We start from the raw sequence: 19,401 nt of genomic DNA, 5'->3' as shown, positions 1-19,401 counted from the left end.
TATTTCAAGGCGATCAATTAAGAACCGTGGATGTAGCATCACACACTATTTTTTGGGATAAAATGAATGTAGCTCCCTTATCAGTGAAGTTTTCAAATCTCTGTTTCCGCTAAAACGAAGATGCTGTATTAGTTGTTTCATTGCAGTGGAAACGAACAGCAGAAAACGCGATAAAATACGCGATATTTCCAAAAACAATTTTAGGTGATTTTTCTACTTTGGACTTTTTTGTAACTCGCGTTTTAGTGGATGGATTTTCACGGGGAATGATTTATTAGATCCGGAACTTAAAAAACTAAAATGTGCAATCAAGTACGAGGAAATCGAATGACAATTGTAAAAATTAGGCCCCAAAAATATGATTTTTAGTAAATAGTTCGCACAAAATTTCCGTATTTGGATGCAGATTTCTATGAAGCTGTGTAGACTACATTCACGACACATATATCAAATAACTCAGAATCGCGAGTTCTACAATCCTATATATAATTTTTTTAAAAGCCTGTTTGCGGAATGAAATTAGAAGAAAATGTCAAAAAACACTGTAAATCTGGCTTCAAAATGTCAACATAATTTAATGGAAGAAGCAGTTCAAATTTTGAAAAGTAATATATTAGTGAGATGATCCTTATTTAGTTTGCTTCTACTTTTACTTTGACAGGAAAATCGAGAGAAGTGTGGTTTACTCACAAATCGAGAGAAAACAAAAAAAGACATGGTGGCTTCAACCCATTTTTACCCATTTTTTAACATAAATATAGCCACAGCTTCCACACAAATTATCTTTTAAAGCCAATATTTTTTGCCACGTCCAACAACATTTCATTTTATCCAAAAATATTTAATTTGTATAATATAGAATCACAAGTCGCGTGTTCTGAAAGGGTAAACCTTGGCTTCAGCTATGTTAAATTTTCAAAAATATTGGTGACTTATTATTTTAGGAAAATTGTACCTGTTCATATTTGTACGAGAAGCAATATTCATCAATGAACTACACGGATTTTCCGCCATTAGGGAAACTGTACTTTATTTAATCTGTTATACATTTGGGGTACAATTATAGGAACATGAGTATAATGTAAAAATCAAAACGCACTTCCAACTTTTCTAAACCAAAAATATTTAACTTTAAGATATTATGTGCCCCCGAGGACTTTTTATTTAAATTTTTAGATGAAATATTTATATATTTAAAATATTTTTTTGGTACCACAAAGAAGCAGGCAACTTTACTATGCGTTATATAATTATTTTTATTTTCGTATTAATAATAAGATAGTGTTGTGTTATTATGAAAACAAAAATGACTATATTATGCCACTACCTTTGGCCACATTTACATGTAAAATGCCTATCAAAAAATCTAACATTTCCACACAGATCATAAGAACCATATGTGTGGTTCATTACCTTTACGTTATTTCGAGGAACACTACAACTTTTAGTGCACCATTGTACGACTACCAGATGATTTTTTTTTCAAATTTTCTACTAAAGTTCTCAACGTTTGTAACTAGTTTAAAACACGTGCATTTTATTTATTAATTTTTATTTTTAAATTTTTACTCGCCCCAGAAACCATAAAATATTTAATTTTCCTCAGAAATCACAATAAACAGTGTTAAGACTACAGTAGCACAGTACAATTTTTAGTGCTCCATTGTGCAAAAACCAGTCAGACGTTTTTCAAATTTCTACTTATATTTATTTCTTTATTTGTATTTAGTAAAAAAACATAAAATATTAAATGTTCCTCTCAAATCATTATAAACTCATGTGTGGTACATTACCTTATTGTTTTGCACTTGGTACACTACGATTTTTAATTATCCGGCAATCGGAACACTGCGATTTTTAGTGATCCGGCAGTCGGAACACTACGATTTTTAGTGCTCCGTAGCCGAACACTACGATTTTTATTGATCCATTGTACAAAAATATGCTATTTTGTGATAATATATATTATATTCTTATATTGTTATCACGCCAGGCAGATATATATTTTCTATTTTTTTGTTCTTAGTACAAGCCATGGTAGAACAAATATAAGGTAAAGTTAATACTACAACAAATACAACTCGAACAACAACCACAAAGGAATTTGTTTTTGTATGGAACGTTAGTGTCAAATATAAATGTAAACAAAATAAGGAAATGTCTATAAATTATTGGAATTTAAAAAAACTAATAATTTTTCACATTTGATTGAATATTTTGAAAAACATGAATGAAAACTGGTTAGATTTTCAGTTTGAATGTTTCCGTATCATTCCACTAAATACACAATATCACGCAGGAAGTAGAATTCTTGCCAAAATGTTTGGGGTCGCTCGTAATTCATTGAAAAAAGAGAAGCTGTTTCAATCTTTTGTTTTTGAAAACAAAAAGCACATGTTTATTAGGGCTTTATTATTTTCAAGTTTAATAAAATACCACACATATTAACAAATATTGTACCGCCTTTATAAGTGGTGTTTTAGTGTGCGACATGTCGTTCGGACCTGGAGGAGGTTACATGTCATTGATATGAAGGAGTCTTTATGGGAAATTGTTTTTATTTCAGATGAATAATTTTTTCTTCAAAAAATATATATCCCTAATATACATCGAACATAGAATTAAATATATAAAATGTCGTATGGAATTTGACACTAACACTACAGCCCAGTTCAGTCAGCTGGGTATTGCTGCTACCTTTTCTTGTTCTACCATGGTACAAGCTTAACCCCTGTGAAAAAATATGAGAAATAAAACAAGAAAAATTGTATTTTTGTGTTTAATGTCAAAAAAAAAAAAAAAAACAAAAGAATTGGTATAAAGTTCATTTCAATTAAATTTAGTAGTTATAAAGTAAGTTTTAATTAATTCTTAATTAAAAAAGTCTCACAAAGCTTCAGGTAAGCAACTAAAACATGTATACTCTGATTTCGAATGTTGTAGGCATACCGGATTGGAGCAAATGTGTATCAATGTTTTTTATATTTTCTACTTAAGATCCCAACGTTATTAATTAATATGTATACATATATCTGTGTTTTATGTCTTAATTTGTACTTATCTCAAAAATTATAAATATTTAATTTTCCTCACAAATCATAATAAACTCGTGTGTGGTACATTATCATTACGTTACTTTTCAGTGTTCCGACATGTGGTACACTACGATTTTTAGTGCTCCGACTGCGGAGCTCTACGATTTTTAGTGTTCCGACTGCGGTACTCAAAGTTTTTAGTGTACCAAAATGTGGTACACTAAGTTTACCGTTGTGCTCCGGAACAGTATCACTATAATATATTTTTAAGTGTTTGTGTTTTGGAACACTAACGCTTAAAATATTTTATTGATACGGTACTCGGAGCGGTACACTATGTTAGTGTATTTTCGAACTCTGATAGTAATGTAAGCAAGAAATATAAGTATACTAATATATTTTCATAATAGATGTTCTAAAGTTATTTGAATATTTCTTGCATGATTTCAAAACATGTTTAACATTTAATTTATTTTTATTTTAAGGTGTTGCACCAATGGCATTGTTTTCTACACAATATTACAAATGCAGTTGGACCTGATAAACACTTGCCATACCGGCAATTTATGGTATGTCGTCCTGAAGTGAAAAAATCAGAAATGCATCCAGATGAAGGCGCAGTTCAAAAAATTACAACAAACTTTTTTTATGGTACACTACTAAACGCAAAAGGTCAAATAGACGATGACTTACTATTACGAAAATGTGTTTTCTTTGGTGGTCTTGAGAAAAGCCTGCGGAAAACAGTTTGGCCGTTTCTGTTAAAATGTTATTCTCTCTCATCAACTTTTGAAGATCGTGCAGTATTGATGGATATAAGAAGGCAAGAGTATGAAGATCTCACGAGAAGACGCACATATTCTATGTCACCTGAAGAACAAATTCATTTCTGGAAATCGGTTCAGTGTGTTGTGGAAAAAGATATAATTCGCACAGATCGCTTGAATCCATTCTTTTGTGGTGAAAACAATCCCAATACAGAAATTATGAAAAACATTTTATTAAATTATGCATTCTACAATACTGGTATATCATACTTTCAGGGTATGAGCGATCTTTTAGCTCCATTACTTTGTGAAATACAAAACGAATCAGAGGCATTTTGGTGTTTTGTTGGGCTAATGCAGCGAGCTCATTTTGTATGCACCCCAACCGATAATGACATTGATCGTAATTTGAACTTTTTACGTGAGCTAATCCGAATTATGTTGCCACGATTTTACACTCATTTACAATTACACAACGATTCCATGGAATTGCTATTCTGTCATCGCTGGCTTCTTTTGTGCTTTAAACGTGAATTTACTGAAACAGTGGTCATACGCATGTGGGAAGCGTGCTGGTCAAATTATTTAACAGATTATTTCCATCTTTTTCTCTGCTTAGCTATTATAGCTGTGTATGCGGATGATGTCATTGCTCAAAACCTAAGGGCGGACGAAATGTTATTACACTTTAGCTCTCTGGCAATGTATATGGACGGTCAATTAATACTGAGGAAAGCCAGAGGAATGTTACACCAATACCGACAACTACCTAAAATACCCTGTACATTGGCAGGACTGTGTAAACGTTGTGGTCCAGGTATGTGGGATTCAGAACATAGACCAGCCATAGAATGCATTGGACATACAGATGAAGAAACATGTTCTTTGGCCATAGATTAGTTTATAGTGCACATATACTTACACACAAAATAAAAATGTTAAACAATTTATTACATTCTACTGATTGTTACGCTATTGTTAACCTTACTTATGTTAAAACTGTAATTGCTTCAAAATATATTTCACTAATAAATTAACTGCAACTATAAACTCTAATATTTCTGAAATGGAAGAGAGGGTGGGAGAATATATAACCACACCAGGGTATAAATTCTTAAAAACCACCATTAGTTTTAAGTGCAGTACACATTGTTAGTTTTGATTCTCGACATTTCGCAATTATCGACAACTTTCCAACTTTCCAAAATATTTTGTGGTTGAATGATGACTGACAAAAATGAGCGGCCACACTAGCAAGCAACCGATTATTTGAGCAAAGCTGTCATTCAAAACTGACAATATGTACCCAGCTTTAAGCTGGGTAAACACGATCAGTTTTGCTCAAATAATCGGTTGCTTGCCAGTGTGGCCGCTCCCTTTTGTCAGTCACCAGGCAAACACAAAATATTTTGTGCTTGCTGGACTGTTTGACAGACAGTAATCGATAATTCCCAAAAATTGGCGGTCAACACTAATAGTGTGTACCCGCTTTAAGCGGGCCACACTGGCAAGCAAACGATTATTTGAGCAAAACTGATAGTCAAAACTGATCGTGTGTACCCCACTTTACACACAAAACTATACACATACAAGCTGCGACAGCGCAAGCACACAAATGACTATGCACGCGTGCATTGGAATTTATGTTTCTTTTCTCTGCTGGCCAACAATGAATTAAATTCTAAAAATAAAATTTGTAAAATCTGTGCTCCTACATCCTACACCAAGTTAATTCAAAAATAAACCGTAGAGATTGGTTTAAGAAGTGGGATTTCGATAATGTAACAGTAATGTTTAACGAACGATAGTGGAAGCCTTGAAAAGGGAGCTAAACAAACTAGTGTTGTCAGCCAATGGGAAAAACGCTTAACTCCAAAAACGCCTTTTGAATAACACTGTGCAACATTTTTAAGGTGAACTTGCGCAAACAATTTGAACTGAGGATTTTTTGAAAGTACAGACCTAAACGACAAGAACCCCTACTTGGGTTTTGTCAGATTCAGCTCGGATTTTATGGCCCCATAATGAACACGAAAAACTACATTTATTGCCTCAAATTTCAAAATACATATATGCAAAAATACCGCAATTTTTATACATTTCGCACCGTATCTCCAAAACCGTTAATTTTTTCTGAATATTTTCTTCTGGAAAAATATTCCCTGGAATGTAGTACACAACTCTTCAGAAAATATCATTGTTGTAAAATGCCTCTATTCCGTTGTTTTCAGAACATTTTTCAACGACGATTTAATAAAAATGTCAATAATGTAGTGAAATCCGAAATGCGAGAATAAACTGTTGGTGTGAACTGTGTTTGAAATACGTGTTGTAAAAGATATGGTACAAAATACCGCTGAAGCAACATGAAGTAAGCATTTTAGAGTTTCAGAATGTTCTAAAGAATTGTTGAGAACTTTATTTGGAAGATTTTTCCAAAAGGTTACTTGGTTCAACTCCCAATAGTTTAGCCGATACTGACCAGAATTTCAGCAATTATGCAAAATTTCCTATATTTTATAGATTTTGATGGAGTTTTTCTTATGTGGTTTCTCCAAAAGATAAGTTCTACTAGTTTAGGGCTACAATATTGCTAAAGACACCAAGGCCAAATTCCTATTCCTTTCTGAGATAAAGGCATGATAAATGCAAAAAAGTGTAGATTTAGCACGGTTTAGATGAGGCCATAAAATTCGAACTGGATCTGACAGGACAAAACCCAACTAGGGTTTTTGTAGTCTAAATTATTAATTTCAAAAAATCCATACTAGAAGTTGTTTGCATTTTCAGTGTTGCATATTGTAATTTTAAACCCCCATGTATACACATAGACGAATATATGTTCGGTAGGGAGAATAATGACGCCTTGCGGTGACGGTCGAATTAAGTGGTGTTGCTGTTTTTATACCCTACACCACTATGTGGGGAGGGTATTATAAGTTGGTTTTGGCCAAAAAGTTTGTAACGCATGGAAATAATGGTCGTAGACCCATACTTATATATACCAAAATGATTGTCTCGACGAGCTGAGTCGATCTGGATATGTGTGTCCGTCCGTCAGTCCGTCCGTCTGTCCATCTAAACCTTGTAATCACGCTACAGGTCGCAATTTTGATCGGATAGTCACGAAATTTTGGATGTTGATAGGGGTCCCGGAGGGGAAGAAGCCTATTGCTTTTGGTGATGGTCGGATAATATTTAGGGGTCGGAAAGGGCAAAAAACTTAGGTGGATAAAATGACAACGTTTTTTTCCAAAGCCAATATCTCAGCTTCTATATGGGGTATACCAAAAACAAAACCTGACAATGAAAGCAGAAAATATCGCCTTTCTAATGATGTAAAGTAGGTGCTCGAAGGTGATCAAATAACGAAGATATCGCAATAGTAGCAAATAAAACCCCAAGTTTCATTTTTGCGATTTTAAATATATTTATAAATATCACAGCTTTGGTTGACAATTTTCCAAAAGCAAAGCCTGACTATGAAAGTAGAAGATCCCGTCTTTACAATGATGCAAACTAGGTCGTCGTAGGTAACCAAATAACGGAGATATAGCAATAGTCGGTAATACATCCCATTTTTCTATTTTTTTGGAAATCACGCTACAGGTCGTAATATTGATCGGATCGTCACGGAAATTTCAGGGTTAATGGGGGTCTCACAGATGAAGAAGCATATTGATTTTGGTGATGGTCGGATAATATTTAGGGGTCGGAACGGCAAACACTTATTTGGAGAAAAGTCAACTTTTTATTTCAAAGCCAATATCTCTGTTTCTTTAAGAGGCATATCAAAAGCAAAACCTGGAAAGGAAAGTAGAAAATATCACCTTTACAACGGTGTAAAGCAGGTTGTCGTAGGTGGTCAAATAGCAAAGATATGGCAATAGTCGATAATGCTTCCCATTTCCGATTTTTTTGTAATCACGCCACAGGTCGCAGTTTTGATCGGATCGTCACGAAATTTTAGGGGTTAATGGGGGTCCCACAGAGGAAGAAGCCTACTGATTTTAATGATGGTCGGATAATATTCAAGGGTCGGAATGGGCAAAAACTTATTTGGAGAAAAGGTCAACGTTTTATTTAAAAGCCAATATCTCTGTTTCTTTAAGAGGTATATCAAAAGCAAAAGCTGGCAAGAAAAGTAGAAAATATCACCTTTACAACGATGTAAAGTAGAATGTCGTATCTGCTCAAACAACAGAGATATCGCAATAGTCGGTAATGCATCCCATTATCCGATTTGTTTGTAATCACGCTACAGGTCGCAATTTTAATCGCTTCGTCACGAATTTGTTGGGAGTTAATGCGGGTCCCACATAGGAAGAAGCCTATTGATTTTGGTGATAGCCGGATAATATTTAGGGGTCGGAATGGGGAAAATCTCATTTGGAGACAAATTCAAAGTTTTATTCTTTGTGAATATATTGGCTTCTAGTAGGGCTATTCCAACGACAAAGCCTGTCAATGGAAGAAGAAAATATTACCTTTACCTTGGTGTAAAGCAGGTTGGCGAAGGTGGTCAAACAAGGGAGATACCACAATAGTCGGTAATGCGTCCAATTCTTCCATTTTTTTGCAATCAAGCTACAGGTCGTAATTTTGATCGGATGGTCAAGAAATTTTGGTTGCTTATGGGGGTCCAAGAGACAAAGAGGCGTATTATTTTTGGTGGTAGTCGGTTTATATTCCCTAAAAGAAATGTTTACCAGTGAAAAGCTTATGCACAGGGGTAGTGGTGTAGGGTATCACATGGTCGGCCCCGTCCCGACTATAGCCTTTGCTCACTTGTTTTATTTTATTTTGTGGCTGTTGAATTTTTTACAGGAATGTTGGCTAAAATGTTAGAGAAGACGATAAATTTGGGACCTAATGAGTAGTATTTTATATAACACCTTCTACAACGCGCATTTCTAATTTTTAGTTTATTCTCGTATTTGGGATTTCACTAGGTTGTTGATATACATATTTAACAAAAGAAAAAGGAATATCGAGGAACGGGCGGAGAAAGGACTCATTACACTCTACTTTTGCAATAACTCAATTGGGAAAGCTGGGGATTGAAACCACAAATCATTCACTGGCTGTATATTACCATTGTCCTACCCATCCTAACCTACGGCGCACAGTGGTTCAGAATTGCTTTTCATGGTCAAAATGCTGTATCTTTTGAACGGATAGAGACAGATAACATAATCAGCTTCCCGATGCATTAAAACCCTTCGAATTCGGTCTATTAATTGCAGAGGAATTCAAGGTCAAAGTTTAAAATTTGAGTTTTTTTCATATTTTGCATCCAAAATGTGAGTGTTTTTGGGTTTTTCATATGTTCTGACTATTTAAACAATGTCAAACACCGATAAACAAACTGTACAGATTTCCTCCAAAGGACGAAGGATCTGCAATTTCGACTTTAAATTACAGGCGTAATTTAAGGTCTAGAGAATTGTTGTTGGCGGTAAATGCAACAACTAAAAAACAACACAGCAAATACAAAAGGACGAACACTAGACGTATACGTTTTATATACTCACTCTGATGTTCTTTTTAAGGCACAATAAAAAACACTATTTAAAAATCAAAGTATTGCCAAGTCGACAGACTGTTTTATTGATATGGGGTTTTGGTTTTTGGGGGTTTATAAAAATTGATCAGGGCGATCTTGCACTTTCACGAACGGGTTCGAGTTGAGTAAGTAGGAGATGGCAAAACGAATATTTGTATTATGGCGGCTCTTTTTTCGACATTGTTTCCGCTTCGGCATCCTTTTCAACGGGCTCCTGCTTTGGTTGTTTTCGTTGTTGTTGCTCCGTGGGTTTCGCGTTGGCAGGACTTTTGCGTTTGTTATCGTGTTTTTAACTGTTCGCTCGGAGATTATTTGGCTGACTCTCAACTCTTCGTCTGGGGTCGAGATTGACACGCTGCTTGCTGTTTCCCCGCTGCTGGTTGTTATTGTTGCTGCCCCGTTGCTGCTGAGTTTTGTTGTTGGACGATTGGTCAACTGTTGGCTGTTGTTGTTGCGCCGTTGATTGTTGTTGCTGTTCGAGGGTCAATTGGACGTTGGTCGGTTGGTGTTGGAAGAGCCACGATTGCCTGATGATTGCTTGCCTTGCGGGTTTTGTGGCTTTGGCTGTCCTTGGCGATGCTGGGCTGGCTTTTTTCCCTTGTTGTCTATGTGCAGCATGGTGTGGTGCCTCTCCCTACAAACTCTGCAGTTCCCAGAGGCCACGGGATAAACAGTTAATGCAGTACTTATGTACCCTCACAGCTTACTCCCTGTCCTTGACAGCCATCTTCTTAAACATCAGACAAGACCACAAATTATGGTATTTGAAACATACCAGGCATTGTTTACGTGGTTCGTTCATTTTCTGGAAATAAAAGTATAGAGCAAAGCACACACATTTTCGACCATTAATATAAGTGGGTTATTTTTCCAGAAAACACATAAACGACACATTGTACTGACTACTGTCTTCCATTTAAGGGAAGAACACACATTTTCGAAATTGGCCTTGTTATTATGCCATCGCCAGTCCTGTAGGCCTATTCTGTAATTTTGTTAAAATTTCTTTTGTTTTTGTAACAACTACAAAACAAACAAATGAAATTGTTGTAAAATAAACAATGAGTAAAGTTGTTAAAAAGTTACAGAATAGGCCTACTGATGTCTGCCACTTTTACGTGATCATCGTCACCCATATATGTCATTATGACGCGCCCCATTTCCCAGTCGTTTGCTCGTAAATTGTCTTCTTTAACGAGTATAAAGTCGTTTTTTTCTAAATCCCGTTCGGGATATTGCCATCTATATCTTTTGTGCATCTCGTGTAAATATTCCGTCTTCCACCTTCTGCTGAATTCGTGGTGCAAGACCTTGAGTTTCTCCCAACGATTAATGTCTGATATGTTTTCCAAGGGAATCTCCGGTGCGAATATTAACGAACCCCTCTAAGAAAATGAGCAGGAGTCAAAGCTTTTAACTCTTCGGGATCTTCGCACAATGGAGACAGAGGACGAGAATTTAATACGCTTTCTTACTAAAATTGAAATTACTGAATTCCTCGAAATTCTACATTTGCTGTCCACTTATTTTTTTGAAATGAGTTTTAAAACTCTTTACCCACGCCTCCCATAGGCCGCCCATATGGGGAGCACCTGGGGGAATGAATTTCCATTGAAATCCTCTCAGTACATATTTATTCGAAATCACTTTTGCTGACATTTTTATAAAAATGTCAAATTCGGTTAATAATTCTCTACTCGCACCGACGAAATTAGTGCCGTTATCAGACATGACACATTTTCTAGCAAAAGTTGCTAAAAATGCATCAGACGTTAAACTGGTGCACGATTCTAAATGAATCGCTTTTGTTGCAAAACATACAAAGACACATGCATATGCCTTTTGATATGGGGATTTCTTGAGGTTTCCCGACTTTACTTGAAAAGGACCCGCGAAGTCCACACCCGTGTACGTGAAAGGCAACGGTAGCGTTGAGCGTTCTGGTGGTAATGCTGCCATAATTTGAGACTTTACGTTTTGTTTGTGCCTTACGCACACTTAACAATTATGCAAAAATTTCTTGACATTTCTTCTCAGTCGAGGAATATAGAACTGATTTCGGATTGTCGCCGTCATTAGTTGGATATCAGCGTGTAATAAAGTGTCGTGAATAAATTTGAGGAAGAGTTCACAGAAGTGCGAATCCGTTGGTATTATTATGGGGCATTGTTCGTCATGTGTCATATTAGACTTTGATAAACGACCGTTTACTCTCAGAAGACCCTCGTGATCTATGATAGGGTTCAAAGTGCTTAAATCTAGGTATTCTTGTTTATAGTGCAAACGTCGCGTCAATCTAATTACAACCCTTTTTGCCTGTTCTATCTCTTCGTCTGACAACTCTTTAGTTTCTGGTGGCTTTGATAACTTTCTTGCAGTCTGTATAAAACGGTACATGTATGTGATTATATTTGTCGTTCTCTTATATGAGGAATATTTCTCGAAAAACTCTGTATTTTCTTTCTTTCGTTTCTTCAAATCAGTGCTTCTGGCGGATTGATAAGCTCGACGTTTTATCGTGGCCATAAGGAGTTCTGGGATAAACCAGGGTTACATTCGAAATCTGGCACATTTTTTTATTATTATTTTTGCAGTTCTATTTGCGACATATGTTTTCCATGAGGAAGGATGCTTTTTCAAGCAAGCCAAAACAATGGTTGAATCTGACAAAAGACAAATAGAGTTGGGCGTTAACTTTTGAGTCCCAATTAAATGCTTAACTAACGAAGATAATAGTTCCGCACCACATAATAGGCTTAACTTCTTTAATGGGGCTACTTTGGTCTTGGCTACAAATAGATGTACTGCTGTACTGATTTCTGTTTCTGTTCTGTTAATGTACACTGTCGCACAATATGCTTTTAATTTAATTTTAATTTGTGTTTTAGTTTGTAATAAAAAGCACATTGGCCAAGGAACTATTACAATATGTTATTATAAAAACTCTACATTTAACATTAATGACATAAAAACATATAGAAATAAACTTAAAACTAACGAAAAACGTACAAATGCGGGTCTCCTATTAAGAGCAACTACTCCATAAAATACCTTTTTTAAGAGCAACAATGATAGATGTAAAATCATTAAGAATAAAATTAAAAAATACACATGTTAGCGATTGCAAGAAATATAACATTACGTCATAGTTGCTGCTTTGTTGGTTGGGTTTCTGCTATGGAAGATGAGGAGAGCCAATTGGAACACAAAGGAAACCCAACATTAAAGATGAAGTGGACTGTATTTTTAATTATAAATTATTCCTCACAGCCAATGAGGAATAATCAGCGGTGTGTAGAGAGATGAGAAATAAAACGCAAGGAATTAATATTTTCGCAAAACGTTATAAAGGGTAGTTCAATTTTTTAAATATAAAAACGTTAGAGACGAGAAAAGATGTCAGTCGGTTAATGCAAGAGAAACATCGCAAAATCCATGGATTTGAATATTGCTATCTGGACTGAACTGTACCCATCGTGTATTCTAATGGACTGTATCCCGTCGAATTGTTCTATGAACGTTTTCCCATTTCGAACTAATGGATTCGGAAACCTTTTCATACCAATCAACCCCGTCGTGCCATAAATCTTGCATTAAGATCTAAGCTTGTATTATTATAGGGGATAACCAACCCGTTGAATAAAATAATTTAGAAACATTTGACAGCATTTTTCGTTTTGTTATTTCTCCCACCACCGAAAGTGGCGTCGTTTTGTATGAGAAATTATCCGTTAATGCAATTCATCGAATGCCTAGCGTTTTTGTACAACTGCTATCCTCTATTCGTAATAGCTCTTCATTTAATAAATCTTGAGGATGTATATATCAGCCAGAAGATCTGGCTGATTTGCAGTGATTTTCGTTACTGGAAATCCGTATGATTCCAACGTTACAAACTATTCTTTTTGTGCCTGCAGGGCTGAATCAATTGTATGACGACCTGCCAATATGTCATCGACATGTATTTCTTTTCTGAGTATATTTGCTGCTAGCTGCCGCTCAATTTGCCATTCTGTGGCCACCTGCAATAACGTTCTTATTGCCAGATATAGGACCGTTTTCATGTCTTCGGAATAAAATTCTCTGATACGGAACATCAGATTCGTGTATTCTTATCTGTCGGTACATTTTCTCAATGTCATCGTTGAAAACATATTTATAAAGGCGCCAATTTAAAATTACTGATGTTAGTTCATTTTGTAAAATTGGGCCAGGATACAAGACATCGTTCAGTGAAAACGAACTTTTTGTTTTGCATGAGCCATTAAACACTACTTTCCGGTCGAAATACAGCGTGATGTGGTAGATAGTATTTCGAGTCTGTTTTGATTTCTTTCGAATTACAACTTTTCATATGTCCGAATTCGATATATTCGTTTAAAACTTCTTTTAGCCAGGTTTCTATCTTTGTTCAATCTATTTTCCATGTTCTCATATTGCCGTAAAACTATGAACCGAGACGATTCTAAAAATGTGATTTGAGGAAATTCTTTTCTAAATGGCAGTTTGACTAGATATCTTCCGTCCAAACGACGGTGCGCTGTTTCTTTGTATAACTGCTCACAATACTCGTCGGATTCTGTAGGGATAGGAGCCCGTTCGATTTCCTCTTGTTCCCAGAATTTCCTAAGTAATGTACTAATGTCTTCTTCTTCTGAATTGGACGATACTTCGACTGTCGCCGTTGTATAACCGTTTTATTTTATTGGACCATATACATATCTCAAGAAGGGCTCCTTTTAGGAAAAAATTATAAGACCAAACTTGTAGATAATTTTTCAGTCTACAATATTTGGTTCAGTCACTTTTTGATTAGATCAACCTTTTTCAAAAAATTAATCCGAAAACCTAAAAAAACTATTAAAATTTGACCTTTGACCTCGAATAACTTGTTTGCACACTTGGGATAGATGGGGACTTTTAGGGCAGTGCTTCTAAAGCATCCTTGTTCTTTGGTATTGTTGAGGTTACAAAGAGCGGACAAGAGAGATCAAATGTTTTGATTTGTTGTTGTTTTGTAGCTTGCGTGCATGCAAACTGTTCTAAAAACATACCCTAGCTCTCCACCAAAATTCGGCTTCGTTGCAGAAGTTGGTCCTTTGGATCCGCCAAATATCATCCAAAGGTGTAGGCTGCTTCCTTACAATGTACCGCAACCATGGATGACGTTTATCATTACATCTGAACTACATTAGCTATAGTATTCTTTTAAAATATAAATTTTCCTGTTGACTTACGACCTTTTCGTACTCAAATTTCTACATTTTGTGGACTTACGATTTCCGTTGTCTTACCATTTTCGTTGTCTCATACGACGTGTTTTCACTTGTACTTTCACTCTGTAACAGAGACGCGGTTTTTACTAAAAGTGGACTTACTTTTCTTGTGAATAAATCTGAATATCCAACTATATCTAAAAGTCCCCTCACTTACTATTCATTCGCTAACACCCAAGATTTAAATAAAGAATTGAACTTTGTAGTTCCTTGAGTTGACTCTGGAGACGAGTTCTTTTTTAATTTAATTTCCATAAAATACACCCGAAATCGCCTTATGCCTAGTCTTACACATGGATTATTTATAATTTATTTCACTTAAATCCAGCCATCAAACATCCTAATAAAGACACATTCCCACTAGGGTTATGACTTTTTGAAATTTTTTTTCAAAAATGATTACCTGTAGTGAGAATGAATAATCTTTTGCCTAAAATAACATTCATTCCCTTTTATTATAAAAAAGTTTCTGCACAAACCACTTTGATTTTTTTTTTGAAAAAATACTATGAAATGAAAATATTCTTAAAAAAATTATTTCCTGTTGCACGAATGAATGAAAATTTGCCTATTAATGACTTTTATTCCATTTAAATATTGAAAAAGGTCCCGCACAAACCACTTTTAAAATTTTATGATATATGAAATAAAGTTATATATAATATAAAACAAGTAAGAACGGCGTTAAGTTCGGCCAGGCCGAACTTGTTATACCCTTCACCACAAGTTGTATTGAAGTAAAATGGAATAATTAGTTTCCTTTCGTGTATGAAGAAGACTTAATACTAAATTTCAGCAATTTCGGTAAAACAATGTGAGGGAGGCACCGTTCTATGGGGGCTATTTCAAAACGTCGATCTATACCGACAAATTTCTGACGGAAAGCTTTTAGACTCAAAGAAGACTAAATACCAAATTTCCTATATTTCGGTAAGAGAATGTGGCTAAAACTAAAAAAATAACGAAAATCAATAAGTACGCTTCTATGGGAATATAGGAAGACGTGGACCTATACTGATAATACTCTTCTGGAATATTTTATAAGTTTTGGAAGACTAAATAACAAATTTCAGCCATTTCGGTGGGATATTGACGTCCCAATCTTCAGTATTACGGAAATCGGGAGGAACCGTCCTAAGGGGGCTATATCGAAACGTGGACCTATACCGACGAATTTTAGTCGGAAATGGGGCATATGAAAGTGTGGACCTGTACAGACAAATTTCTGGCGAACAGTTTTATTTCACATTGAAGACTAAATACCAAATTTCAGCCATTTTGGTGGAATATTGAAGCCACTACCTTCAAAATACGGAATATCGGGAGGTGCCTTTCCATGGGGGCTATATGAAGGCGTGGACCTATACCAACAAATTTAAAGGGGAAGTTTGAGTACCCCCAACGAAGTCTAAATACCAAATTTCAGCCATTTCGGTGGAATATTGAGGCCACAACGTTCAAAATACCGAAAATCGGGAGGTACCGTTCTATGGGGGCTATATGAAGGCATGGACCGATACCGAAAATGTTCTGGGGGAAGTTTTATACCACCAACGTAGACTAAGTACCAAATTTTAGCCATTTCGGTGTGATAATGAAGCTAAAACATTAAAAATGCCGAAAATCAAGAGGTACCGTTCTATGGGGGCTATATGAGGGCGTGGACCGATACCGACAAAATTCTGGGGGAAAGTTTTATACCCTTTGGTAGGATAATGAAGCTAAAACCTTAAAAATACCGAAAATCGGAGGTACCGTTCTATGGGGGCCTTATGAAGGCATGGACCGATACCGACAAAGTTCTGGGGGAATGTTTTAAACAACCAACGTAGACTAAGTACCAAATTTCAGCCATTTCGGTGTGATAATGAAGCTAAAACCTTCAAAATACCGAAAATCGGGAGGTAGCGTTCTATGGGGCTATATGAAGGCATGGATCAATACCGACAAAGTTCTGGGGGAAAGTTTTATACCACCAACGTAGACTAAGTACCAAGTTTCAGCAATTTCGGTGTGATAATGAAGCTAAAACCTTCAAAATACCGAAAATCGGGAGGTACCGTTCTATGGGGGCTATATGAAGGCGTGGACCGATACCGACAAAATTCTGGGGGAAAGTTTTATACCCTTTGGTAGGATAATGAAGCTAAAACCTTAAAAATACCGAAAATCGGAGGTACCGTTCTATGGGGGCTACATGAAGGCATGGACCGATACCGACAAAGTTCCGGGGGAAAGTTTTATACTACCAACGTAGACTAAGTACCAAATTTCAGCCATTTCGGTGTGATAACGAAGCTAAAACCTTCAAAATACCGAAAATCGGGAGGTAGCGTTCTATGAAGGCATGGACCAATACCGACAAAGTTCTGGGGGAAAGTTTTATACCACCAACGTAGACTAAGTACCGAGTTTCAGCCATTTCGGTGTGATAATGAAGCTAAAACCTTCAAAATACCGAAAATCGGGAGATACCGTTCTATGGGGGCTATATGAAGGCGTAGACCGATACCGACAAAATTCTGAGGGAAAGTTTTATACTCCTAAAGAAGACTACGTTCCAAATTTCAGCCATTTTGGTAGGATAATGAAGCTAAAACCTTAAAAATACCGAAAATAAATCGGGAGGTATCGTTCTATGGGGGCTATATCAAAACGTGGACCGATATATCCCATTTTCAATACCAACCATCCTGCAAATAATAAAAACTTCTGTACCAAATATTGACTCTCTATCTTTAAAATTGCGAGCTGTATCTTGATTTCAACAGACAGACGGACGGACATTGTTAAATCGACATAGAATTTTATGCTGATCAATAATATATATACTTTATAGGGTCTCCGACGAATATTTCGATGTGTTACAAACGGAATAACAATTTTAACTATACCCTCCATATGGTGGAGGGTATAATGATATATATGTAATAAATACGATGATAAAATTAGTGACAAACAAAACGTTATGTATTTTTCAGTTAAATATCTGCTTACAATGACTTCAAAAAATTGTCCAAAGTCCAAAGCTTTTTTACTGAATCACTACTTTATAATTAAGATTTTATGTAATCTTCAGTAAAAACTCATCACACAGGGATACGAGGTTGTAAAAAGTCATAACCCTAATTCCATACTACACATCACTTGTGCCAACAACTCATTTTGATTTATTATTTGCATTCGTACTACTGTCTCTATGGGAAATATTAACTCCAGTTAAGATCTGAAATGAACTGCATCTTTTGGGGGTCACGCAATAAGAATGAGTGAAATTTGGTGTCATGCCATATTACTTATAGATGTGACTTAATTGCATCCTTAGGTATCCGTACGTCAGCTATATATCTATGAATACTTACGAAAACATGATAGTCCATATTAAAAATACAAACGTTATTTTTAAATGGTCGACCTAGGCACTTCCAGGAATTCCTTCCATTTATTTATACACGTAATTATATATTTTAATAGAAACAATAATTCGTATGACTTATTTCTAGATTCGTGCATGGTCGCTGTATAACATTGGTGATTTTTACACTGTATCTTAAGTTAAACATACTCGCTATCTGTGTAATCTTCATCATCATCCGACGATATTTTCCTTTTTCTACGTTTACTCCGAAGTGATTGCTTCCGTGCGGCAGGTTTCAAGGCAATTACTGATTTTGACGTTTTTGATAAAGGAATGTTCTGACCGTCCTAAAATGAAAGAGAAAAAATATTCCCATATTAGTTAAAATATGAACACACGAATGAAAATTATAATAGTTAATAAATATTTTTGGGGAAACCTGTTTTTTAAGTTTTTAAATTTAAAATGTTTAAATTCAACTTTTACATAGGTTTAACACTTGTTCCCGGAAGAAAGCAAAATAAAATTAAACTAAAAATCTTCTTAATATGTTTAGTATACATGCAGTGCCCGAAGTAGTGATAGGTTCACATGTAAATTTCTAATTTGTTCATAATTCAGATGACTTTAATTGTTATCGAGTTGGGTAGTCTCCATGAAGTCAATATATAAATTATTTGGTTTTGCTACAAAATAAAAATTTGTATAATTTTAAAAAAAAGTTGTCCTTATTTTTGGTGCGATATAATTATAGGTTCAGGGCAATTATTGAGGATTTACACTTATAAATTTGAGGAAAACTTTTTACAAATCCTTGTTTTTTCGATCGTTAAAGTCAAAGGAGTAATTTAGCCCAGAAGTTGTCTCGAATTATTTTTAAAATGCAGATAAATTTAGCACTTTAAAACATCATGGATAGTGCCCAACTCTATAACAAAAAATTATAAAATCCAATAAACGTCATCTGAATTATGAAAAAAAAAAAATAGAAATTTATATGTGAACCTATTTTATTTCGGGCCCTGTATGTAAGCAAAACTCTTCACGTTTCTTGCAATCAGACCTCCGAAATACTCGCTCGAATTCTACTCGCGGGTGAAATTCTAGCGAGATCGAGCGGGAGTACTCACACAAGTAGAAAAAATAAATCGAGTATACTCTATTTTTACTCGCCACTCGCGAAGCATATTTCGGACTTGCTCGTTTTTACTCGCGAGTGAAAAGTGTTTGCGAGTACGAGTACTTGAAGAGTACGAGTTTTGCAAGAAAAAATGAGTGGGACTGAAAGTGATCGAAATAGAGTACGGGTTTTTTCGAAGAGTAAAATCGAGTAGGAAACATGTATTTATTTTTTGACCGTTTGTGTGTGTGGCAGCGAACAGTTTTTGATGTTGCTGTA

The 19,401-nt window shown here is 35.5% G+C and overlaps 2 protein-coding genes across 4 annotated transcripts in view; one reads left to right on the top strand and one right to left on the bottom strand.

Annotated features, from left to right (window-relative positions):
* Window positions 1–4,852, top strand: part of TBC1D16 (TBC1 domain family member 16) — a 62,100-nt gene extending 57,248 nt beyond the window's left edge. Inside the window, exon 2 of the mRNA XM_073968657.1 lies at window positions 3,521–4,852. Within this exon, the coding sequence (XP_073824758.1) occupies window positions 3,521–4,702 (1,182 nt within the window). The 3' untranslated portion in view covers window positions 4,703–4,852. The remainder of the gene's footprint in view (window positions 1–3,520) is intronic.
* A 13,191-nt stretch (window positions 4,853–18,043) lies between these two features.
* Nipped-B (Nipped-B cohesin loading factor) overlaps window positions 18,044–19,401 on the bottom strand; it is a 512,008-nt gene continuing 510,650 nt past the window's right edge. For all 3 annotated transcript variants that reach the window (XM_073968650.1, XM_073968649.1, XM_073968651.1), the window contains one exon: window positions 18,044–18,349. In XM_073968650.1, the coding sequence (XP_073824751.1) occupies window positions 18,200–18,349 (150 nt within the window). In that variant the 3' untranslated portion in view covers window positions 18,044–18,199. The remainder of the gene's footprint in view (window positions 18,350–19,401) is intronic.

Source organism: Musca autumnalis, unplaced genomic scaffold (assembly GCF_047663935.1).
Source record: "Musca autumnalis isolate F117 unplaced genomic scaffold, ASM4766393v1 scaffold_2, whole genome shotgun sequence".
NCBI lineage: Eukaryota > Metazoa > Arthropoda > Insecta > Diptera > Muscidae > Musca > Musca autumnalis.
The sequence above is the reverse complement of the archived record's forward strand: the minus strand, read 5'-3'. Positions and strand labels throughout refer to the sequence as shown.